Source organism: Chiloscyllium plagiosum, unplaced genomic scaffold, assembly GCF_037043375.1.
Source record: "Chiloscyllium plagiosum isolate Xiang-an unplaced genomic scaffold, Cpla_swu_hap1 HiC_scaffold_17, whole genome shotgun sequence".
NCBI lineage: Eukaryota > Metazoa > Chordata > Chondrichthyes > Orectolobiformes > Hemiscylliidae > Chiloscyllium > Chiloscyllium plagiosum.
The window spans coordinates 29,885,075-29,911,333 of NW_028270155.1; the positions used below are offsets into that span (position 1 = coordinate 29,885,075).

Below are 26,259 nucleotides of genomic sequence, written 5' to 3' on the forward strand. Positions count from 1 at the left end.
AGGCAGAATTTTTTTTTCAAAAGGGGAAAATGGTAGTGGTCATGCCATCGGACTAGTAATTTAGAGACCCAGTCAAATGCTCTGAAGACATTGGCTCAAATCCCAACATGGCAGCAGATGGAATTTAAGTTTGATTAGTAATAAATCTATAATATAAAGCTAGTCTCAATAATGGTGCCAGGAAACTATACTGTGTAAAAGATACATCTGATTCATTATTGTCCTTCAGGGAAAGAAATCTGCCACACTTGTCTATGGATATACATCCAGACATGCAGTAATATTGTTCATCTGAAATAAATGGCTGATGTGGTCAGTGGTACATACATCCTATGAAGGAAAAATAGATTCACAGGTGACCTACAAAGTTTGATCAAAGTTATTCACCATCCTGATTTAGAGGTATATTGTTGTTTCTTAACCATACAACACTTCCTCCACTACCCCAACAATGATACCACTTAGACTACAATGATTTAAAAAGGAAGCTTGCCACCACTTCTTACAGACAATTAAGGATGAGCATTAAATGTTGGCCATACCCATAATACACTCAGCCATAGAAAAATTGATACAAAGTGTGGAAAGTGAAATTACTTACAAGCAGGCAGGAAAGTGTAGCTGGTGGAATGACCCAACTGTGACTGCATTTGCTAAAGAAGTCAAGGCACTCGGTCAATGAATACAAATAAGCTATTTATTCCATATTTCACATCAGTCATTGATTTGCCCAAACTAGAGTTGCAATTGCTTTGAAGTGTAATTCTAAAACTTCATAGTGCTTTGGGGTTTTCTGAAGAGACAATAGAGCACCATGTAAAAACAAGTACTTCAGTTCGCTTTCCTTTTATCATTTTGATCAATATCAAATTACCACCAACTCAAGAAATACACAGATTTAATTACTATCACTGTAACTTGATCTAAGACAAAATAAAGGCATGCATCAACAATGTGAAATTATATAATTTATTTTCAATGGGTCTCCAATCATGACCTCGATATAAACATTTCAAAACGAAAAAAAATTGAAAAGGTAGTTTAATATTTGTAAACAAAGTTACCTGTAAAAGACAATGGTGTGGAAACATTTTTTTGGGTGCAACATGCCCAAATCATTTCACTGGGTTAAAATGGTGAAAATTGTGCATCTTAGATCAGTTGAGCAATCATTGAACGCAAAATGACTTGCAATTCATTTGTTAAAAAAAAAAATTGTGATATTTTGATTTTAAAAAAATCAAAAGATTTCCACATTTCCACTGGCAACGCCACAAAGATTAGAAGCAATCTTTCAGATAAAGATATACAGATACCGTCCAAGTGGCCTATACATGTTTTAGTTAAAAATGTGAAACATTTTTGTTCAAAGCAATGCTAAATTATAGAAATTTAAGTATTATTATCTGCATTGCTATCATTGTACAAAAGATAATTTTGTTAGTTTCATAAAATGTAAGCTGGAAATAACTAAAGCAGCTAACTGCTATTTGTACATTTTATAATTACGGGTAGCAACTCCGGCAGAGTACTGGCATGATTAAAGCTATCTGCAATAAAAAATGAGACACACAGTACTGTTTGTATCAAAACTATTTTCAAAAACAAATGCACGGTTTAAAAATTGCTGCCACTTTACTCTTGCACCAGAAGTTCTAAATGAGAAATCATAAACATGGTCGCCATTTATGATTTTTATGGAAAGACGAACAGAATGCCATAATATGGCTTGAAAACATTGATAAAATTATTGTAAAACTTGAACATGCAAAAAATATGAATTTTACTTAATTATTCAGTTTTTCCAAGCATCACCATAGCTTTTTTTGGAGGTTTCCTGGTAGCTGGTAATGAAATTATATTCCCTTGCCGTCTCCCAATCAAGTACCTCAAGGAACATTTTCAGGGTCTAATATTAACAATAGAAATTTGTTACCAATGTATCTGCCATTATTGTGAGTAAGACAGATTCGCACAAATGCTACAATGATTCATTGCAAAGTAAATATGGTTAATAAAACTTAATTTCTTCACCAGCAGTATCAACCATCATGATTTAGTAAACCCCTCACTCCATAACTAATGCCAGGATTGTTTACAGATCAACTAACCATCATAAAACTTTTAATGTTCCAAGTCAGGATGAATTTTTTTTAATGCAAATTTATATAAATCTGGTGCTAAGGTTGTACAGCTGGATTTTCACTTATTCTGGAGATGAAGTTGTTGATATTTATCCATAGAAGATGACTAGTGTCCAAAGATTACAGGGAAGTTGGTGGATGATTTTGCACTTTTTATTATCTTATGATTATTTGTTAACGTCAGAGTATTGTGTACAATTGCATTTGAAATATTAAGAGCCAAATACAATACACAATATTAAAGCAAACAAAGAACAAAGACTAAATATTTCACTGGAAAGAATAAAAATTTGCTTAATTCTTCAATCACCTTAGTTGTACTGAACAATGTCATTTATGAAACACAAAGATAAAAACTTCCAGAGACCACAATTCCTGAATGCAAGGAAGGTACCTGAGGGCACTAATTCCAACAGAAAAAGGCCTGGCTTTCCACACAATCTAACATTAGGTAGATATTCAATATTCTTCGAAAGTAAAGACCATTGTGTTTTACATATCACATAAGGCAATTAGGGCAACTGTTTAAAAAGTTCAATAACGCATTTTAAGTCATTCCAAGCTTTTGCATTGTTCGCCATCGATCTTTAATCATGATACCTGTGCGATCACAAAATGGGTAATGTTTCAGGATCTTCTGCCAATTTCCTAATCCAAACTTTTTTACACCCAGTTTAATCCATTCACTTTCTTCAACTGTCCATTTCTAAAACATGATTTTAAAATAATGCAAATTAGAAACATTCTCATGACTGGACATAACATAAATTGCACTAAGCATAATAAGTACAATGTTTAAAGGCTTGGACGAGCTCGGCCAGAAGATTAGTTTCCCATTCACCAATTAGGCCACAGAATAGATAAATCAAGACTTAATGGAAAAGGTCATGATTACAGATTATTTCAAAGCAGCTGAGCACTAGTGATCTTTAGTGATTTTCAATGACACACTTGGCACAGCGGTTCAACCTTATGTTCATAAAAATGATACATTTTATCAAAATAAAGCAAACCTTGCTCAAGTGCCATTCTTTAGAGTAACAGTAAATTGGCAGTTTGATTGATTTTTGTGGGTGGGTGTGGGTGGGAGAATGGTGAGAAAGGTGCATCAGACTAACAAGATATCCACAAGCGTGCACACAATACAGGGAAGCAATCAGGACTTAACTCTAGCAACTTTTCTAGAGTTTGGAATATGATAGTTGTGGCAACTTTCTGGATCAATTCATTCAGCAAAGACAAATCACACCCAAGGACTTCCAATCCATAAGGTACATCTGCATAGGCTTTGTCAACATCAAGGGAGTAAAACATTCACTTTAAATCCATATATTATACCCAGTTTTATCTGGGTTCAGGGAATTATAATTTTCAATTCTGGATAACATAAACTGACCTACACCTTCACACTGAAAAGCAGGCACACACAGAGGTGGCAAACAGAATGTGAACTGATGAAATGTGATCAGAAGGAACTGGGTTGGGTGCTGGAAAAAATTCAATGAACGTACTCTTCTGCCAAGGTGAATGTAATACCAGGCCCTCATGACAGGCAACTCACTCAGCCATCAGCAACTGAGTAGTCAAAAAATGCATGTTGCTCTTGACACGGAAGTGTGTAGCTAGGGCATGTATTGACCCTTCAGCAAGGCTCAGAGGCATAATGCTGAAGATTAATTGTCAGTACTGACAGCATGCATTTTATGTCAATGAATTGATGACCCTAGCCACAGGAACAAGCAGTGTTTTACTTATCGTTCATTGTCTTTCGCATAAGTAAAGGGCCCATAATGCCTAAGGAAAGTCACTAACTGCCATTGGAGAAAAACTGCCTAACTTATACAATATAACTGGTATGGAGGGACAAGGGATGGAGATTGTCAGATACCTGATCATGATAAAATGAGGCAGTATCCTTATTAGTCCTGAGGAAGAGTCACTTGACCCAAAATGTTAATTGATTTCTCTCCACAGTTGCTGCCAAATACGTTGAGTTTTTCAGCAATTTCTACTTCTATCTCCAAATTACAGCATCTGCAGTTCTTTCGGTTTTCATTCTTATTCGAGAGGGGGAGTTGATACTGCAAAGAGTGGACAACGAAACTGCAGTGCATATTGCCAAAGACCTAGTGCATTTAGTGCTGTGGAAGCTTCTGATGTCAAAAGCTAGTTCTCAGATCCTATTTATTCTACAGTTTGACAATTTGAGGAGGAAGACAGATTCCTGTGTCTCCACAAGAGCAAGTGCCACCTGTCAAATCTTACAGGCATGCATTCCACCAGTTGAGATACAGTTGCCTTTCTGGGTCTTTGCATGTAACAGGATAGGATGATACTGAATGATGAATACATAAGTGAGCAACTGAGAAAGACAGAGGCAGCTGAAAGCAGACCCCTCAGACAATGGAGGACACTCACACAGTTCTGCTCAACTGGGTGGAGATACAAGGTATTATATTTAAAATAAGGAAGAGTTATTTCTGAGCTCACAAAATTCTCATGTCCAGAGCTCTGTCCTTTCCATGGAATATGTTGCTCTTCATTGCCATTGCATTGAAATCTAAGGGTAAGGCTCCCATCGCTTGCCATTTTGGTGCTTTCTGTATGTCCAACCAAACACCCAATGTCAGAAAGCCTTACCCACATCAGCACCCGCCCCCCCCCCCCCCCCCCCCCCCAAACATCTCTGATAGCAAAGGGCCTAAGCACTTACTTCTGCCTCATAACCTGTGCACATCCAATGGCATCTGTTTGCCAACGGCTTGATGCTCCTCTACCTATGAGAATATGATGTTGTGATTCTATTGTGCACCTGACTCCAAAAACACACAGGGAAAATTACTCTTCAAATATGGATGTCTAAATCGAACTGTAGACTCAAACAGCATTTTAGCTCAGGGTGACAAGTGACAAGTAATTTCAACAAGAGACAATCAAACAGAGAGTCACTGTTTCGGTAAGAATTTATTGCCCACCTATGACTGCCTTGAGAGTGTGGTGTAAGTTGCTTTCTTAAACCACAGCAGTCCATGAGCTATTGAAATTTAGGGGCGGCATGGTAGCACAGTGGTTAGCACTGCTGCCTCACAGCACCAGGATCCCAGGTTCGATTCTAGCCTCTGGCGACTGTCTGGCGATTGTCTGGTTGCACATCCTCACAGTGTCTGCGTGGGTTTCCTCCTGGTGCTCCGGTTTCCTCCCACATTCCAAAAATCTGCAAATAGGTGAATTGGCCATGCTAAATTGCCCATACTGTTGGGTGCATTAGTCAGAGGGAAACGGGTCTGGGGGGCTTACTCTTCGGAGGGTCGGTGTGAACTGGTTGGGCCAAAGGGCCTGTTTCCACACTGTAGGGAATCTAATTTAATCTACGCCCAACAGTGCTGTTAGGGAGAGAGATTCAGAGTTTTAACCTGGTGAATGAATGAATAGTGTCATGACTCCAAATGAGGATGGTATATAGCTTAAAAGAGAGCTTGCAAGTGGACAAGGATCTGCTTTCCTTGTCCTCCCAGGTGGCACGAATGATCTTAGAAATAATACTTGCAGACTATATTTGCAGTCATTTGGACATGTGTGGATTAATTAAAGAAAGCTTGTCTGGACTTCTTCAGAATAATATTGTTTAATTAATTTGATTGCATTTTTTAAGTGAAGGAACAGAAAGGTGCTGAGAGTAATGATGTTATGATGATGCACGTGGGTGCCCAAAGATTTTTGAAGAAGTACCCCACATACTGGACTCATCAAAGATGCAACCAGTAGAACAGAATCAATAGTGGCTGCATGTGTACAAATTTTCCCAAGTGACAAGACAAAGTAGTGTCAAAGGATTGCTTTTTGGACTGGAGGAAAGCACATAGTGGGGTTTCCCAGGATTGGTTCGACAGCTACAGCTTAACGTGATGATATTAATGACCTAAATTCAAGTGTGAAGGGTTCAATTTCAAAATGTGCAGTTGCACAAAATTTCCAAGTATTGCGGGTGGTGAGGAAGGTAGCGAAAGACTGAAAAGAATATACATAGACTTGTGAAATGGGTGAATACTTTGGGAGAAATTTAATGCAGACAAGCATGAAGGGATATATTTTGGCAGAAAAAAACAAGGAAAGGCAATATACAATTCTAAAGGAGATGCTGAACAGGGGAATAGCTGGATAGGTTGAGAATGTGATTCACTAAACATACAAGATTCAGGGCTTCATAAATTGAGATTTACCATTCAAAATGAGGAGGTAATAATGAAACTCTACAAAACTCTTCTTTAGCCTTAACGAGACAATTGTGGTTAATTCTGGGCAGGTCATGAAGACATTGGTGAGTGCACAAACAAATTATGAGAATTATTTTGGGGCTGACAGCATTCAGTAACAAGGATAAACTGGTGAAGCTGGAGATCTTCTCTTTAAAGACAAAGTTGAGTGGAAATTTGAAAGAAGTGGTCAAAATCATGAGAATCTAGCCAGGGTAGATATGAATATGCCAAGACTTAAAAAGGTACAGACCAAAACATCTGGTAAATAAATCAGAGACTTGAGGGGGGGGGAAGAAATCCAGCAAGTGATTGTGCTCTGGGATGCACTGGCTGGAGAAAGAAAGTTCCAAGGCAAAGGGGAAAAGGCAGGGCTTGGAACCAGCTAAATAGCTCTTCAGGACCCAGAATAGACACAATATGACAATATGGCCAATGGCTGTAATCAGTCTGAAACTAAATATTTTAGTCAGTGAATGGTAAATCAAATAATCAACTACAATGTTGTTTTATTTACTAATCTAAATATTACTTCCTTTTCCATCTTCAAAAAAATTAAAACACTACCGTAATTTTTAAAATTCAAACTGGGCAAATGGGTAAACGGATCTACAAGCTAACTTCAGTTCACATATTACCACATCAACATGTTCAGGTTTCAACATTAAGGAACTTACCTGTCTTTTAGATGAACAGGAAAAATTACTCTCTGTTGGTGAAGTTCTTCCATTTCCTAGATAAGAAATAACCAGTTACTAATATTTATGATAAAAATGATCATAAGTTTTGCAAGAAATAAAATGGGCTGTAATTTGTTCTGAGTGAATCTAATAGTGTTCGCTGTTACTTTACAAAGACTTCATTTGTTACTTGTTTGCACATGCTTCCCATTATAAATTCCTGTCACAATGTTATAATGGAAGCTTCCAATTTTAATTTCACATCTTGTCATATTTTCTTACCAATGGTGCAGTGCAATGACTCGGTTTTGCAACATCTCAGCCTATCCTGCAAGAAAATGCTTACGCTCTAATCAATACCGCACAGGAGCAGGCCCCCTGGCCTGCAATGTTGTGCCGAACATGATGCCAAATTAAACTAATCCTTTTTGCCTGCCTTGATCCATATTCCTCCATTCCTTGCATATTCATGTGCTTATCTAAAAGTCCCTAAATGCATCTATCATATCTGCCTCCACCACCAGTCCTGGCAGTGCATTCCAGACATGTACCTTACATCTCCTTTGATCTTTCCTCCTCTCACCCTAAAGGCATGCCACCTAGTATTAGACATTTTAACTCTAGGAAAAAGGCTCTGACCGTCCACCCTATCTACACATCTTAAAATTTTATAACCTTCTACTAAGTCTCCCCACAGCTGCCACCATTCCAGAGAAAGCAACAACAATTTTTCTAGCCTCTCCTTATAGCTCATACCCTTTAATCCAAACAACATCCTGGTAAACTTCTTCTGCATTCTCTCCAAAGCCTCCACACCCTTCCTGAAATGTGGCAACCAAAACTGAACACAATACTCTAAATGTGGCCTAACCAAAGTCTTATAAAGTTGCAACGTGACATCCAGACTCAATTCGCCAACCAATAAAAGCAAGCATGCTATATGCCTTCTTCACCACCCTATCTACTTGCGTGGTCACCTTCAGGGAGCAATGGACTTGAACCCCAAGATCCGTCTATACATCAATGCTATTCAAGGTCCTGCCATTAACAGTATACTTATCCTTGGACTTGGATCAATGCAGTATAATTTTCAATGGAGCATATGAGGAGATGTCAAGACTAATACAAGACAAAATAATTGGTTTTAAAGATCATACTAGCACTGACTTGTAATATTAATAAACTACTTTCCAGAAAACTGGCCAACATTGGAATTCAACAGTGGAAAAACAATCTGTTAACTGCTTCTTAACTTAAATCGATCCAACACTAGATCATTGTCAATGGATTCCTTTTGTTAGTCCATCAGCCCCACTAGATTTCTTCATCAGCTTTAATCACCTCTGTTCTGTTGTGCTACTACTTGTATTTGTAAAATTCATTATTTCGTCTTATGCCACTTTCTGTTCCTTCTTCATACTCTCACTAGCCAACCGTAAGAATTCTTTAAGCTTCCCCTCTTTATTTTCAGTAATCAATTATGTTTGATAATTGTAACCCTGGATGAGCCAGTTGCAATGTCAGCTGCTTTGGCAATGATCAGCCTTATCCTAAGGTCAGACACAAGGCTGTTCATAACTGACTCTACAACAAGTAACATTGCAACCCCTACATTAACAGAATTTTCCCGAGCCAGTGAACTGTAGGACACAGACTTGAGATGAGAAATGGGCCATAACATGCAGACCATAAAATCACCTAGATGTCAAACATAAAATGACCAAATTCCCTTCCATATCCTTTATCAGTGCCACTACCCCAAACTTTCAACTTCAACATCCAAGATTTTATCATCATCAAATACGAACTGGATCTGATATATCAACACAATATGGACAAGAAAGGGAAAAAACGGACTATTCCAAAGCAAGTAACTCATTTTATGATTCCCCACGCGCTTCTCCACAACAATGCCTTTCCATTTCCAACCGGCTCAGTCACCAAATCTCATACCAAGTCTCTTGACATACATGTAACCTGCTATTCATTATCATGGGGGCAGAATTCTAGAATTCCCTATCTAACACTTTTACCCATAAAACATCCAGCATGTCAAAGACATGCTAAAGCTAACAAAACATCAGCAATAAACACAGCCCGACCAGTTTTGTTCTCTGAATGTGGACAACTTTAAAAACAAGAATGAAGTTAGTTATTAGTTGTCTGGCTGAAATATTGCATTGTTATGCAAGTCAACATTTATATTTAGAATGCTGTGCTATTTTACTTACGGATGGAAATTTTTTTAGGGACATCAAAAAGAAATTCTTCATCACTCCATTCTTCCTTGCCCTCAATGCCTCCAGGATAATTCACCTGGTTACACCTATTGGTGATTTAAAATATTAGATTTCAAATCATACAAATAATAGCGTTGTTGTCTTTGAAAGAGGCCTGGAAATAGGATCTTTCCACATGGAGAAGACTTGAATCACTATTTCTCAGACTAAATAGAGGAACCTCGATTACCCAAACGACACGGGTGGGGAGTATTTTGTTCGGATAATCGAATGCTGGATAACACAGTTTAGCCAAGCATCAGGACCATGCGATCTTGCTCGGATAATCCGAAATTCGGAAAATCAAATGCTGGATAATCAAGCTTTCTCTGTAGTTGTTTCTATCATATCCCAAAAATGGGGTTATTATACAAAAATACTAATAATAATTTATTACTTCTGGCCCATTATACATACCAATCTATTGGTTTCAGAATAGAAATCCACCAACCAAGTTTTTTCAATAAGCAACAAAACTACTGATTCAATATAAAACAAGACTTATTCAATAAAGATGCACAATTTATTAACACAGTTTGCAATATGACAGAATAAACATATATCCTTCTGAACAACCCCTAATATGCAATTGTACACACATCAAGGGAAAAAAAACACATTTTCTCTGTAGATATTGGGGCTTTGATTAAAAAAAAATTGTTGATTCTTGAAGAAAATCTACTAAGATGTGAGATGTTCTAGATGGCTTTTTATATGGACCTGGTATACATGTATACATGTGTCATGACAAATGCAATTTGTTCAGGGGATGTCAACAGAACATCTTCTATAAGCTTCTCAAGAGACGATGATGCTTCAGTTTTTCTAGCTGTCACACTAGAGACTCAAGAAGGATTTTTTTTTCCAAAAAGGTGGGAGTAGTAGAATTTGGGTAGTTTCGGTCTTAGTTGGCTCGACCTCAAATGAACAAAAAGCAACCTCAAATAGCCACAACTCCACACAGCCATAACCTCAGATATAGGACTTCAAATAAATTGGTCCACATGGTTAGCTGAAAACACGTGATAACGAGAGTTCAGAGTCAGTATGTTCCTGAGAGGGGGAAAGGTAAGGCTGTTACGATTAGAGAACAATGCATGAAATAAAGATATTGAGGTTCTATTCAAGAATTTTTTAAAAATCATGTATTATATATGAACTGGGTTCAAATGAGCCTCTTGAACAGCATAAAAAGTAAAGGGGAATTCTAAAGAGGTACATCAAGTAGGCAAAGAGAGGACATGACAAATAAGGTTAAGGATAATCCAAAGAGATTCTACAAATTCATTCAGAGCAAGAGAGCAACTGGAAGAGTAGGCCCCCGTAACGATCAATGAGGTCATCTTTGTGTTGAACCTCAGGAGATGGCAAGATATTAAGTGAATATTTTGTGTCCGTTTTTACTATGGAGAAAAAAAAGGGGGCCAGAGAACTCAAAGAAATAAATACTGATGTTTTACAAACAATTCGCATCACAAAAAGGGAAATGCTAGAGGTCTTAGAAAATGTAAAGGTGATTAAATCTCCGGAACCTGAGCTTGAAAATACCTCAGGACTTTGTGGGAAGTTAGGGAACAAATTGTGGGGCCCATTGCAGAAATATCTGGATCTAAAAAATACAGGTGAGGTGCCTAATGACTGAAGGTTGTTAACGTTGTGCCTTTGTTTAAGAGGAGGTGCAAGGACAAGCTTAGGAATTGTAGACCTGCAAGTCTGACTTTGGTGGTGGGTAATTTGTGGAAGTGATTATGAAAATTAGGAATTAAATGCATTTGGAGAGCCAAGAAATTATTAGAGAGTGTCAGCATGTTTTTGCGCCAGGGAAACCATGTCTCTCAAACTTCTGAGTTTTTTGAGGAAGTATCCAAGAATATTATGACAGCAGAGTGGTAGACATTGTTTACTTGGACTTAAATAAAAGGACGTTGGTGAGGCCTCTTCTGGAGTAATGCGTCCAGTTCTGGTCTGCCTGTTAAAGGAAGGATATTACTAAGCTGGGGAGGATTCAGAAGAGATTTACCAGGATGTTGCTGGGAATAGAGTGTTTGAGTAATAAGGAGAGATGGATAGGCTTGAGACTTTTTGTCACTGGAGCATAGGAAATTGAGAGGTGGCCCTATAGAGGTTTATAAAATAATGAGGGGTATACATAAGGTGAATGGCAGGTGTCTTTTCCCCAGGGAGGGGAGGGAGTGGTTTCAAGACTAGGGGGCATATTTTTAAGGTCAGAGGAGAAAAAGATTAAAAAAAAGACAAAGGGCAATTCTGCATAAGTGAGTGTATAAGAAATGTATGGCGGGATATGGGCCAAGTGCAGGCAATAAGACTAGTTTAGTTTGGAATAATGGTCAGCATGGTCTGGTTGGACCAAAGGGTCTCTTCCTGTGCTACACGACTATGACTACACAATTTACAGTAAATATTACTTTAAAAATGCTCAAATTATCCTTTTAGTGGCCTTTTGAAAAAAAATTCAAGTCCATACTTCTGCCTTTTAAATGAAAGATTTCTACAATATTTTTAACAAACATTGGTATTTTGAAAGTTAAATATGCCCTACCAGAATGGTCTGCATCCAAGTATTGTTAAATAGTTTTCCCACATAGATTAGATGAGAAAATGTACAAGTGAGAGTCCTTTTTAAAAATAGTTCAAGTTCTTGACCTCTCACAGCAAGATTAAATAGCAACCATTATTTAGGTTCAGATAGCATAGATGAAATCACTCGACTGAAATAGTCAGTTGAGTTACTCTTTATAATACAAATACTATGTGACAAATGGTTGTTGTTCCAAAGCAAAAATCTATTCCACAAGAGTTTGGGCTCTTGCAAAACAATTTCTAAGCTGATGATGACAAATTTACAGACTGCCAAATTCTTTTCTAATTTAGCAAAAACAAATATCGGTCCCTTACAGCCAGAAGCTAGAGAAATTATGATTGGGAAACAGAAATGGCAGAAAAATTGAACATTTACTTTTGTTCTATCTACACAAGAGGCACAATAACCTCCCAAAAATATTTTGGGACCAGAGATCTAGTGCGAGGTGAAATTGAAGGAAATCAATATTCGGAAGAAAATTATGCTGGAGAAATTATGCTGGGTTAAAGGCTGACAAATCACCAGGGGCTAATAATCCTAGAATACTACAAAAAGGTGGTCCTGGAAACACTGGATGAATTAGAAATATTAGTGGTCATCTTCCAAAATTCTACAGACTCTGTACCAGATCCAACAGCTTGGAGGGTGGCAAATGTAACCCCACTATTTAGAAAGGGAGAAAGAGGGAAACCGAGAATTATAGACCAGTTAGCCTAACATCAGTAGGGAAAATATTTGAGTCTATTATAAATATAGCACAAATTACAGAACATTTGGAAAACATTAACAGGATTGAACAAAGTCAGGTCGGGTTCACAAATGGTTAAACATGCTTAAATTATAATAGATAAGGGAGAACAGTGGATCTAGTTTATTTGGATTTTCAGAAGACTTTTGACAAGGTCCCTCATAAGTGGTAATTGGCAAAGTTAAGCACATGGGGTAACATATTAGCATGGATTGAGAATAGTTTGACAGAGGGTTAACAGATTAGGAATAAATGGGTCCTTTATGGGTCCTTTATTGAGTGGCAGGCAGTGACTAGTAGGGCACCACAAGGAGCAGTGCTGAGGTGCCAACTATTCACAATATAATTAAATGAACTAGATGAGGGAACCAAATACAACATTTTCAGATTTCAACAACCTGTAGAATTCCATACCACAGAAGGTTGTGAAAGCCAAATCGCTGAATAAAATCAAGAGAGAAATAGATATATTTTTAGATATTAAAGGCATCAAGGGATAAGCAGAAAACGAGAACATGGCATTGAGATAAAGGGTCAATCACGATCATACTGAATGGCCGAGCAAGCTCAATGGGTAGAATAGCTTACTCGCGTGCCTTGTTTCAATATTTGTATATCACAATGTTTGTGGATCCAGAGGTAAAGGTGTCATAACTAGCCAGAAGGAAACAAGAAACATAATTAGCTGGGCTCCCATTCCTGGATATAATCTAGGGACGAAATGCACGCATTTTGAGGGGATAGCAGGGGGTGAGAAAATACATCTACGAGACCAAGTTCAAATAATCTAGCAACACTTTCAATTCAGCTTCATTAATTTAAAAAATGCTTAAAACTAGGTGACAAATGGCTGCTGTTCCTCTGCAGATGCCCATTCCAACAAAAGACAGTGCTTTGTAACAATGAAAAAGGGGAACAGTCAATAATTTTTAAAATGCACTAGAATTCAATGTGTATACCAGTATAGTTTAACCTACAGCAGCTATTCCCTTAATTCCATACTTTTTTGGAAAACATACATGAACTTGAGAAGTTATATATTTAGTCAATGCTTACCATTTGCCTCGTCGCAAGGTGGTTTCCTTCGGTGAAATTTCTTTAAGACTGCCATCCCTTTCACGTGTTTGTATAGATTTCACATTGTCTTGGTGAAAGCCCAATCTGTTTTCAGACTTGTTTACTGTATCAAGACATTCTACCTCATCCTGACTGTCTGGATCGGTAATAAACCGAGAAACAGCCTGTATGCACTTTGCGGCTGGCTTATCAGATCGTTGAATAGCATTTTCCTCAACCGTCTGCTTCTTGTGTCTTGTCATAGTTTGTAATTTGCTGTTTCCAACCAATTCAAAATCCAATACATCTATTTCTTTAAAAGCTGTCAATGGATCTGCTTCTAATTTATGGAGGATGCAGAATGCTGTTTGTAGGGCTACATAGCTGTTTGGATGACCAGGCTGAATTTCCATTCTAGAAAAAAAATTTTAAAAACGATTATTTGTAGTTTTAAAATGAACACGATACACTTTTCTATCCCACCCCTGAATATAGGAGAGGTGAGGGGATGGAAGGAATAATTTAGCCAACATTTCAATGCCTGAACCCTCACCAGGATCACTGAATCTCTATAGTATGGAAACAGGCACTTCAGCCCAACAAGTCCACACCAACCCTCTGAAGAGTAATCCACCCAGACCCATTCCCCTATTACTCTACATTCACCCCAGCCTAATGCATCTAACCTACACATCCCTGAACACCATGGGCAATTTAGTATGGCCAATTCACCTAACCTGCACATCTTTGGATTGTGGGAAGAAACCAGAGCACCCGGAGGAAACCCACATCGATACGGGGAGAACGTGCAAACTTCATACACACAGTCACCTGCGGGAGTTGAACTAGAGTCCCTGGCGCTGTGAGGCAACTGTGCTAACCACTGCCACCCTAAAGATGTGATTATATGACCTAACATACAAATGCTCCTCCCTTGTCAAATTATCCACGAGCATTTACCATTTCATCTCAGAACAAAGAATGAAATGCTACTGTGGGGTTGAGAGTTGGTGGTAAGCAAATTTGGTTTTGTTCTTGAAAATAGTGCCATGCATACCATATGGGCAGCACAGTGACTGAGTGGTTTGCACTGCTGCCTCACAGCACCAGGAACCCAGGTTCAATTCCAGTCTTGGGTGACTATCTTTGTGGAGTTTGCATGGGTTTCCTCCCACAATCCAAAGATGTGCAGGTTATGTAAATTGGCCAAGTTAAATTGTCAATAGCGTTCAGGGCGGTGTAGGTTAGGTGCATTAGTCAGGGATAAATGTAGAGTAATAGGTTAGGGGACTGGGTCTGGGTGAGTTACTCTTCGGAGGGTCGGTGTGGACTTGTTGGGCCGAAGGGCCTGCTTACACACAAGGGATTCTATGATTCTAGATTCTTCAGCTTGCAAGATTGATTGAAGTCTTGCATCCACAAAAATTCCGAGCTTGAAAAATAGCACTTTTGTACAAAACATACTACTTACCTATTAAACTCTAGATGGTGAAAAAAAAACCTCACGGTAAAACCAAGAATGGAGAAAAGGGCATTTTTTAAAAGAGATAGTTTAAACAGAATGGGAGTTTTTGTTTGAAAACATTTAAGACCATGTATTTCTAAATCAGAAACCATTAATGTGAAGAAAATGTTGAATCAGCTGATTTTAGCTTGAAACCTCAAACGCATTAGGATTATGTCTAATCCGAATTACACCCTGACAAGCACTCTGAAATTTACATCAGGATACTATACAAATCTAATGCTTCGCAAGTTGCAAACTAGGCAGGTGCAACTTTTGATCTTTCCCTCATAATACAATTTCTATCTGTTCAGGAATTTTTACTATTTCAACAATATAATAAAAGTTAAACTATCACAGTGGATCAATAAAATGTCTGCAGCATGGCAAAGCCCAACATCTGTCCATCCCTGAAATAGCTCAACTCTCCCAAACAACATTGTATATTCAAAGTGTCATCTCACCATAACACATTCTGCAAAGAAATTAATAGATTGATGCCAGACAGATGCAAAGAGAACGCCATCATTTGTGCCCTTCTGGACATTTTGAAACTAATTAAAAACCACAAAAGGTGAGATCATCCCTATACCATTTTGCCTTCCCTACAAACCTTGAAATATTAAAGGTCTGCAAAAGGATATAATCATTATGCCCTTTTAATAAAGATCATACTGAGAATACATACTGTTATATCTGAAGATCTTAATAGATAATCTCTCAGATAGCTAGGCTTTGCAACAGCTACGTGGAACATTTTTGTTGGTTAATTAACATGACAATGAGCTTCACAAACAAAATAATTTTAAAAATTAAAAAAGTTGAAAGAAATTCTTGGGAGGATATTTAAATGCAAAGATTGCTGGAATAGATCATTACTGAAACAGAGAGTGAGACTTTTTCTATGAGGAAATTCAATGAATGCTTAATAGAGACTGAAACATTATTTTTAAATGTGAAAACAAATATTCTTCTGTCAATAAATATTTTTAAGTGTACATTTTATTCAGACTACACCAAGTTCCCTTTTAAGTAGAATATTGATCTGTACGTATAGTACTTATGTCCTTCATCACCAAAGGTGAATACAGTATATGGAATTTTCTACTTTACAGTTTTGGAATGCCACTACCACAAGGAATGCAACAGTTAAGGGGAAGGCACACAATCACTTTCTGGGACTGGAATAAGCGTAGAATCATAGAATCATTATTGTGTGGAAACAGATCATTCAGTGCATCAAGTCCATGCTGACATCCAAACAGCATCCTACCCAGACCTGACCCACACTGTCCACCCCTGTAATCCAGCATTTTCCCATTGCTAACCTACCTAACACGCACACCCCTGGATGCTATGGGCAATTTAGCATGGCCAACCCACCTAACCTGTATATCGTTGGATTGTGGGAAGATACCGGAGCACCTGGAGGAAACCCACGCATTCATAGGGAGCAACAAACTTCATACAGACAGCCGCCCAAGGTTGGAATTGAATCCAGGTCCCTAGTGCTGAGGCAGCAGTGCTCACCACTGAACCACCCAGTTAATGAATTAAAACTTCAGTTTTGCCAATGTAACGCTCATCCAGGGAAGTAAACAAAGAGCCAAATCAAAACTAATCAATTCAATATTGACATGAATGGATTTTAAACGCAAAGTTCTTCTGATTTGAAACTGCAATACAAGTGAATTAAAAGAACAACTACATCACTGCTGTGGTTCTATTCGCCGAGCTGGAAGTTTTTGTTGCAAATGTTTCGTCCCCTGTCTAGGTGACATCCTCAGTGCTTGGGAGCCTCCTGTGAAGCGCTTCTGTGGTGTTTCCTCCGGCATTTATAGTGGCCTGTCCCTGCCGCTTCCGGTTGTCAGTCTCATCTGTCCGCTGTAGTGGCTGGTATATTGGGTCCAGGACGATGTGTTTGTTGATGGTCGTGTCGTTTCGTGGCTAGTTGATGTTCGTGGATGCGGATCGTTAGCTGTCTTCCTGTTTGTCCTATATTGTGTTTTGTGCAGTCCTTGCATGGGATTTTGTACACTACATGCGTCTTGCTCATGCTGGGTATCGGGTCCTTCGTTCTGGTGAGTTGTTGTCCGAGTGTGGCTGTTGGTTTGTGTGCTGTTATAAGTCCTAGTGGTCACAGTAGTCTGGCTGTCATTTCAGAGATGTTCTTGATGTATGGTAGTGTGGCTAGTCCTTTGGGTTGCGGCATGTCCTCGTTCCGTTGTCTTTCCCTTAGGCATCTGTTGATGAAATTGCGAGGATATCCGTTTTTGGCAAGGACTGGCAAGGAATCCATGCAAGGACTGCACAAAACACGATATAGGACAAACAGGAAGACAGCTAACGATCCGCATCCACGAACATCAACTAGCCACGAAACGACATGACCAGCTATTCCTAATAGCCACACACGCAGACGACAAGCAACATGAATTTGACTGGGACAACACTACCATTATAGAGCAAGCCAAACAAAGAACAGCCAGGGAATTCCTAGAAGCTTGGCACTCATCCACAAACTCCATCAACAAACACATCGACCTGGACCCAATATACCAGCCACTACAGCGGACAGATGAAACTGACAACCGGAAGCGGCAGGGACAGGCCACTATAAATGCCGGAGGAAACACCACAGAAGCGCTTCACAGGAGGCTCCCAAGCACTGAGGATGTCACCTAGACAGGGGACGAAACGTTTGCAACAAAAACTTCCAGCACGGCGAACAGAACCACAGCAACGAGCACCCGAGCTACAAATCTCACAAACTTTGAACTACTACATCAAGTATTAGTTCTGCTTTTTGCATCATAAATTATCAGGTCATATGTACACTTGTTGAAATGTTATTCGAACATATCTTACTACAGAACAGCTAAGCAAAATGTTGATACCATTAGATGGAAAGTTCATTTTCTCATTGGACATAAACAGTGAATATCTACTGAAATGTGAAGTTCAAAGTGGACTCCAGTTTATTTCACCAAATTAATGTATGGCTAGAGATTTTTTTTTTGAAAACATTGATACTTCAGCAATTTGAAATATAGCTCAAATTGAGTAAAAGTTTCAATCACCTATTAGAACAAATACAACATTTATCTATTGGATTTGATGTGGATTTATTCCATTCTGAAGCCTGCCTTTCCTGATGCACCTCTTGACTACAGTCCATTCTTAATTCCTCATCGTGGACTTCTGCTGATCTTGATATGGAGGTTTTTGCACTCTGAAAGACACAATTTTCCAATATTTATTTATTTTATTTTTGTAATATCTCCCTCAAAAAACCTACTCAGGTGTACATAATTGATCTGTTTATTGTATTTTGCACATTTCAGTCCTGATGGAAAGAAGACTGCCGTTTTATATCAAAGTCAAACAGATTTTTTTCTACTACTGTATCTGTAGTACTACGTGCACAAGGAAAGCAAAAAAAAAACTTGACATGGCTGAAAAAATGGTTACACAACAGAAATTACAGGATAAAAAAATGTTTTGAGATAACCCAGATGAAAACAGTTTAAAACAATTAGTACTGAGTAACTTTGGTCAAAAAGCACAAATTCCTAAATAAACATTTACTACAAGCTTGCAACAAAAAGTGAGAATTTTTCACTATAATGTTAAAGACAAGTCAGCACAGCTCATGGCTGGAAACTTGAAATGAGTAATCCACACAAGTTTTCAGTTTTTTAAAAAAGCATTTCTATAAATACAACTTCTGCCTTTTGCATTTTTTTGATGCATTTTGCATACTTGTAACATTTGAAAAGATGTAAATTTAAGAGAACTCAAGTATCAAGAATAAGGAATATGCATTTATTTTACATTAATCAATTATTTTATTTGTCCTTAATTTAAAAATAAGCAATCATAAGACCCCCTGAGGAAGTACTACATTAATAGATATTAATGAAAAAGCTTCACTCAACAAAAAATTCTGAATGATAATTGGGTGGATGGGAAAACAGCATGAATAAGCTAAAGGATCTTGTGGCACCATGGCAGTGGTTCTACCTTTGGACCAAAAGGCCCAGATAAAAGTTCCACCTGCTCCAGAGGTACACCATAACATGTCTGAACAGATGGACTAATCTTGGAATAAACAAGAATATAAATGTTGTGAAGTGACACATTTGTAGAATAAGTACACTTGGAATATAATGTGAGAGAGCAAGCAAATAAGATTACATACGAGAAGAAGAAATGGTTCAGAATGGTCAATTAAGCTTTCCGCAAAGAGCAGCATCTTCCCTTTCAAATTGCTGTATGAAAACAGATGGAGATCAAGATGGGATGAATTCTTCTCTCGAACTGCGGAAAGCAATTTCTAGAACAATCAAATAGGATAACAGTTTTAAATTACAATAGCAAAAGCACAATCCAAGTAATCACAGCTTATTCCTTTTCAAAAAACCACAGAGATGTACAACACAGAAACAGACCCTTTGGTCCAACTCATCCATGCCGACCAGAGATCCCAACCCAATCTAGTCCCACCTGCCAGCACCCGGCCCATATCCCCCCAAACCTTTCCTATCCATATACTCATCCAGATGCCTTTGAAATGTTGCAATTGTGTTAGCCTCCATCACTTCCTCTGGCAGCTCATTCAATACATGTACCACCCTCTGAATGAAAAAGTTGCTCCTTAGGTCTTTTTTATATCTTTCCCCTCTCACCCTAAACCTATTCCCTCTAGTTCTGGACTCCCTGACCCCAGGGAAAAGACTGTCTATTTATCCTATTTATGCCCCTCAATTTTGTAAACCTCCAAGGTCACCCTCAGCCTCCGACGCTCCAGGGAAAACAGCCCGAGCCTATTCAACCTCTCTGTATAGCTCAACTCCTCCAACCCTGGCAACATCCTTGTCAATCTTTTCTGAACCCTTTCAAGTTTCACAACATCTTTCCGACAGGAAGGAGACCAGAATTGCACGCAATATTCCAATAGTGGCCTAACCAATGTCCTGTACAGCCGCAACATGACCTCCCAACTCGTGTACTCAATACTCTGACCAATAGAGGAAAGCATACAAAACACCTTATTCACTATCCTATTTACCTGCGACTCCACTTTCAAGGAGCTATGAACCTGCACTCCAAGGTCTCTTGTTCAGCAACACTCCCTAGGACCTTACCATTAAGTGTATAAGTCCTGCTAAGATTTGCTTTCCCAAAATGCAGCACCTCGCATTTATCTGAATTAAACTCCATCTACCACTTCTCAGCCCATTGGCCCATCTGGTCCAGAGCCTATTGTAATCTGAGGTAACTCTCTTCGCTGTCCACTACTCCTCCAATTTTGGTGTCATCTGCAAACGTACTAACTGTACCTCTTATGCTCGCATCCAAATCATTTAAGTAAATGACAAAAAGTAGAGGACCCAGCACCGATCCTTGTGGCACTCCACTGGTCACAGGCATCAAGTCTGAAAAACAACCCTCCACCACCACCCTCTGTCTTCTACCTTTGAGCCAGTTCTGCATCCAAATGGCTAGTTCTCCCATCAGATGCCATGTGTAGGGCTATTCAATGAGATCTAACCTTGCTAATCAGTCTCCCATGGGGAACCTTGTCGAATGCCTTACTGAAGTCCATATAGATCACATCTACTCCTCTGCCTTCATCAATCTTCTTTGTTACTTCTTCAAAAAACTCAATCAAGTTCGTGAGACATGATTTCCCACACAAATAGCAGGTTGCATGGATGAAAGAGCAAGTATAGCTCATGGTCATGTTAGTGGATTTTTAAAAGATGACTGATTGATACCATTTAAATCAAGCCAATCATTTAGGAATGAGATCAGGGCCTCATTACTGCAATTGTTAATAGATTAAAAGCTACCAATGTCTAAGCACCAATTCATTTAGATTTCAGTGCTTAAAAAAATATATATATTCATATATGCACAAATGGTACAAATAATGATTAATCAAGAATTAGCACTACAGATCATTCTATTGGTCGAGCTTCAGAAAGGACACACATTTAGCATTTTCAAATTCAACCAAATATTCCCTATTCTAGTTTTAAAAAATTGAGTCAATTATTATATCCTATCACATTGATTACTTATTTCTAAAACATTCTAATAACTTGTAAATATACTAACTACACTTGCATTTTATTACACAAAAGATTAATGGAAAACAACGAAGTACTATGGCTTTTCTCCATCCAGGCCAGTCTCTTGGGATCGAGGATCTTTTGTGGTTAAGTAGCTACAGCACTCAGTCAAAGGTGTGCTTTTTGAGATGCTATTCAAGGTTCTCAGAAACCTCTTGAAAATAGTTCTTTGTAATCGATTCAAACATAGCCTTTGGAAAGTAAGGCCAAAATGTGGAATAAAAGGACCAAGCCAATTTTGATACTATGCATGTTTACTTGGCAGGACTTTCTTGCCAGTGGATTTGAAGGATCTTGCAGAAACACTACTAGTGGTGCTTTGATAGTATTCTGAATTGCCAGAGAATGTTATCCAATCTCTAAAATATTTAGGAGAGCTTGGATCATGGTTGCCCAGTAAACCATAATCTTAATCTCAAATCTGAGATACTGATCTTCATATACCTTTTTGCTGAGTTGACTGGACATCAAGCTGAATGTTGGAAGCAATGAAGAATTCCATCTACGCCTGTCTTTGTTGATAGGTGGTTCCTTAGATACAAGCAAATGTGGTCTATTGTCTGTCAGAGGACCTTAGCTCACATTGCTCTTTTCTACAAGTTTGTATAATACCCATTCCCTCAGAATTCCTTTAAGGTTATATTATTTAAAAAGAATTTGACAACTGTAAGGAATATATTAGTACTCAGAAAAAAAATGCCCAGCACAAAAGTATCAGATTTTGTTAGTCCAGATTAAACAGCCATAAACATACCTCATCAACACTGCCCTCTTTGAAATGCCGTTCCAAGATCTGAGAAGCTTCTAGAAAACAGTTTTTCTTAATGGACTCAACTACAGCCTTCAGAAAGAGAGATCAAAAAGTAATTTCAAATGACAAAAGTAGCTGACTAAATTTGAGACAGCGATCGCCAGAATCAGACTTTCACTCAACAGGGCACAATCCTCAGAGGAAGTAAGCATCCTTGTTATAGATTTCACCACTGAGGCATCATTTACAAAGTTCACTGGTTCAACCCAGAAGCTTATTTTAAGGAAAAAAGTGTGGAGATACCACTTAAGACTGTTGAAGTGGCAATGTCACAAGATTTCAACAAATTTTCTTTTTTGAAGAACTAACAGAGAATAACAAGTGGTAGTGCAATAGATTTAACGTATCCCAGATTTTCAAAAGGTCTTCAGTAAGGTGCCCATAATCGTTCCCTGGCTTGTCCTTACCTCCTTTCTTAAGCAGTGGTACCACGTTAGCCAACCCCAGTCTTCGGCACCTCATCTGTGACTATCTATGATACAAATATCTCGTTGAGAGACCCAGCAATCACTTCCCAAGCTTCCCACAGAGTTCTAGGGTACACGCGATCAGATCCTGAGGACTTATCCACTTTTATGCTTTTCAAGACAGAGGAGCACTTCCTCCTCTGTAATATGGACATTTTTCAAGACGTCACCACCTATTTCCCTACATTCTATATCTTCCATGTCCTTTCCACAGTAAATACTCATTTAGTATCGCCCCCATCTCCTGTGGCTCCGCACAAGGGCCACCCTGTGATCTTTGAGGGGCCCTATTCTCTCCCTAGTTAACCTTTTGTCCTTAATGTATTTGTAAAAACACATTAGATTCTCCTTAATTCTATTTGCCAAAGCTATCTCATGTCCCCTTTTTGCCCTCCTGATTTCCCTCTTAAGTATACTCCTACTGCCTTTATACTCTAAGGATTCACTCGATCTATCCTGTCTATACCTTACATATGCTTCCTTCTTTTTCTTAACCAAACCCTCAATTTCTTTAGTCGTCCAGCATTCCTTATATCTACCAGCCTTTCCTTTCATCCTGACAGGAATATACTTTCTCTGGACTCTAGTTGTCTCATTTCTGAAGGCTTCCCATTTTCCAGCCGTCCCTTTATCTGCGAACATCTGCCCCCAATCAGCTTTTGAAAGTTCTTGCTTAATACCATCAAAACTGGCCTTTCTGCAATTTAGAACTTCAACTTTTAGATATGGTCTATCCTTTTCCATCACTGTTTTAAAACTAATAGAGTTGTGGTTGCTGGACCCAAAGAACTCCCCCACTGACCCCTCAGCCACCTGCCCTGCCTTACTTCCCAAGAGTAGGTCAAGATTTCCACCTTCTCTAGTTGGTACATCCACATACTGAATCAGAAGTGTTTCTTGTACATACTTAACAAATCCCTCTCCATCTAAATCCTTAACACTATGGCAGTCCCAATGTATGTTTGGAAAGTTAAAATCCCCTACCATAACCACCCTATTGTTCTTATAGATAACTGAGATCTCCTTACAAATTTGTTTCTCAATTTCCCTCTGGATATTAGGAGGTCAATAATGCAATCCCAATAAGGTGATCATCCCTCACTCGTTTCTTAGTTCTACCCAATTAAGTTCCCTGGATGCATTTCCAAGAATATCCTCCCTCAGTACAGCTGTAATGCTATCCCTTATCAAAAATGCCACTCCCCTTCCTCTCTTGCCTCCCTTTCTATTCTCCCTGTAGCATTTGTATCCTGGAACATTAAGCTGCCAATTCTGTAGCCATGTTTCTGTAATTGCTATGATATCCCAGTCCCATGTTCCTAACCATGCCCTGAGTTCATCTGCCTTCCCTGTAAGGCCCCTTGCATTGAAATAAATGCAGTTTAATTTATCAGTCCTACCTTGTTCTCTGTTTTGTCCCTGACTGTTTGCTCTCTTTTGTTCTCAACTGTACCAGTCTCGGATTGATCTCTTTCCTCACTATTTCCCTGGGTTTCTCCCCCCCCCCCCAACCTTACTAGTTTAAATCTTCCCGAGCAGCTCTAGCAAATCTCCCTGCCAGTATATTAGTCCCCTTCCAATTCAGGTACAACCTGTCCTTCTTGTACAGGTCACTTCTACCCCAAAAGAACTTCCAACGATCCAAAAAAAATGTGAACCTTTCTCCCATATACCAGCTCCTCAGCCATGCATTCATCTGCTCTATCCTTCTATTCCTAACCTCTCTAGATCGCAGCATCAGTAGTAATCCAGATATTACTTCTCATGAGGATCTCCTTTTTAAATTTCTGCCTAACTCTCTGTAATCTCCCTTCAGAATCTCAATCTTTTCCCTTCCGATGTTGTTGGTTCCAATGTGTGTAATGACCTCCTGCTGGCGCCTTTCCCCCTTGAGAACATTGCACCCTCCGAGACATCCTTGACCCTGGCACCAGGGAAGCAACACACCATTCTGATTTGCTGCTGCTGGCCACAGAAACGTCTGTCTATACCTTGGACTAGACAGTCCCCTCACACGATCCATCACTTGGAACCAGACATACCTCTCATTACCTTAGAGCCAATCTCAATACCAGAAACTTGGTTGTTCGTGCTACGTTCCCCAGAGAATCCATCATACCCTACATTTGCCAAAATAGCATGCTTGTTTGAAATGGGGATAGCCACAGAAGACTCCTGCAATACTGCCTACCTCTCTCACATTTCCTGGAGTTAACCCGTCTATGTGAAGTCCTCAGGATCCTCCAAAGAATTTCACAGAAAATTAAGTATCATTTGCAGTAACAAAGTACCATAAATGGAAATGAGATGAGTAATCAGAAAATATTGGTGACATATGCCAAAAGATAAATTTTGACAAGAACACCAGAATAACTCCCTTGTTCTCCTGTACAGTGCCACAGGATTGGTTGCATTCACCTGAAATGACAATCAGGGTTTCACCTCAACAACTCATCCAAGAGATGGTACCTCTAACATGTAACACTCTTTGGTGAGTCTACCTGCATTGTGCAAAAGTTCAACATTTAGATATTATGGCTTCTGAGTAACTGAGTTTTACTTCGTATCATACTTAGTCACTGGGAAAATCAACGAGAAAATAAAGCGAGAGCATTTAGACTTTTTAGTCAACATGATAAAGTGAACCAAGCAAAAGCAGAAAACTGGACAAACTCAACAGGTGTGGCAGCATCTATGGATGGAGAAACAACATTAACGTTTAAAATCCACTTACTCTTCTAGAGTACCTGAAGCGAGCTGGAAAATAATGGGTTTTATGGTGTTGACAAAGGGAAAGCAGGAATGGATCAGACTGAATGTGCCCAAAGCAAAAGACAATGGGAATGTTAATGGTGGCAAAGGATTGATTGAGATATAAAATAAGCGAGACTAGTATGTTCAAACAGGAGGAGGAAATAAATCAACTTTTTCTCTCGTACAATGATGATGTCATCAGTGCTGCTTCCCACTCTTGTCCAGAATTGAAAAATGCATCAGTTTTGCTTCCAGCTTCTATCCTTCCCTTAGCCCATCCTAGACTGAACCCGTGCTTTCCTTGATTCCAGTGATTGCATTTCTGGCAATAGGCTGTTGGCCAATTTCCAATAAATCCACTGTCTCTCAGTTACTTTAAGTAGACTTCCCTACAGCTCTGGTTCCTGAAAGGATTCCATTCCATTCTCCCAGTGTTTCTGCCATGTGTTCTTAAAATGCCACATTCCACTGGGGTCCTTTCTCCTCAATCAAGAAATCCTGTCCCCCACGTGGCTGAGAGCGCTATGTCCAATCCATTACCCACATTTCTTCCCTCCCTAACAGAACAATAAGATTCCCTTGCCCTCTGCATTCAAAGGATTATCCTCTGCCATTTACACCACTTACAAACCTATCTTCCACTCCCCTCCAGGTCAGCATTCTTCAGGGATCATCCCCTCCACAACATCCTTGTCCAATCTTCTATCACTCCAAATGATCTCTTAGCTCACCCCCATATCTCATGGCACCTCTGATGCAAAGAAGATCTAACACTTGCTATTTTATCTTCCTCCCTCCTCACTCTTCAAACACATCTTCTAGTA

The 26,259-nt window shown here is 38.9% G+C and overlaps 1 protein-coding gene across 1 annotated transcript in view; it reads right to left on the minus strand.

The window, feature by feature from the left end:
* Positions 1-683: 683 nt before the first annotated feature.
* terf2 (telomeric repeat binding factor 2) overlaps positions 684-26,259 on the minus strand; it is a 39,039-nt gene continuing 13,463 nt past the window's right edge. Inside the window, exons 4-10 of the mRNA XM_043706704.2 lie at positions 22,158-22,244; positions 19,468-19,602; positions 18,347-18,498; positions 13,763-14,176; positions 9,309-9,403; positions 7,075-7,130; positions 684-2,850 (exon numbers count right to left, since the gene is read on the minus strand). Coding sequence (XP_043562639.2) covers positions 2,692-2,850; positions 7,075-7,130; positions 9,309-9,403; positions 13,763-14,176; positions 18,347-18,498; positions 19,468-19,602; positions 22,158-22,244 — 1,098 coding nt within the window. The 3' untranslated portion in view covers positions 684-2,691. The remainder of the gene's footprint in view (positions 2,851-7,074; positions 7,131-9,308; positions 9,404-13,762; positions 14,177-18,346; positions 18,499-19,467; positions 19,603-22,157; positions 22,245-26,259) is intronic.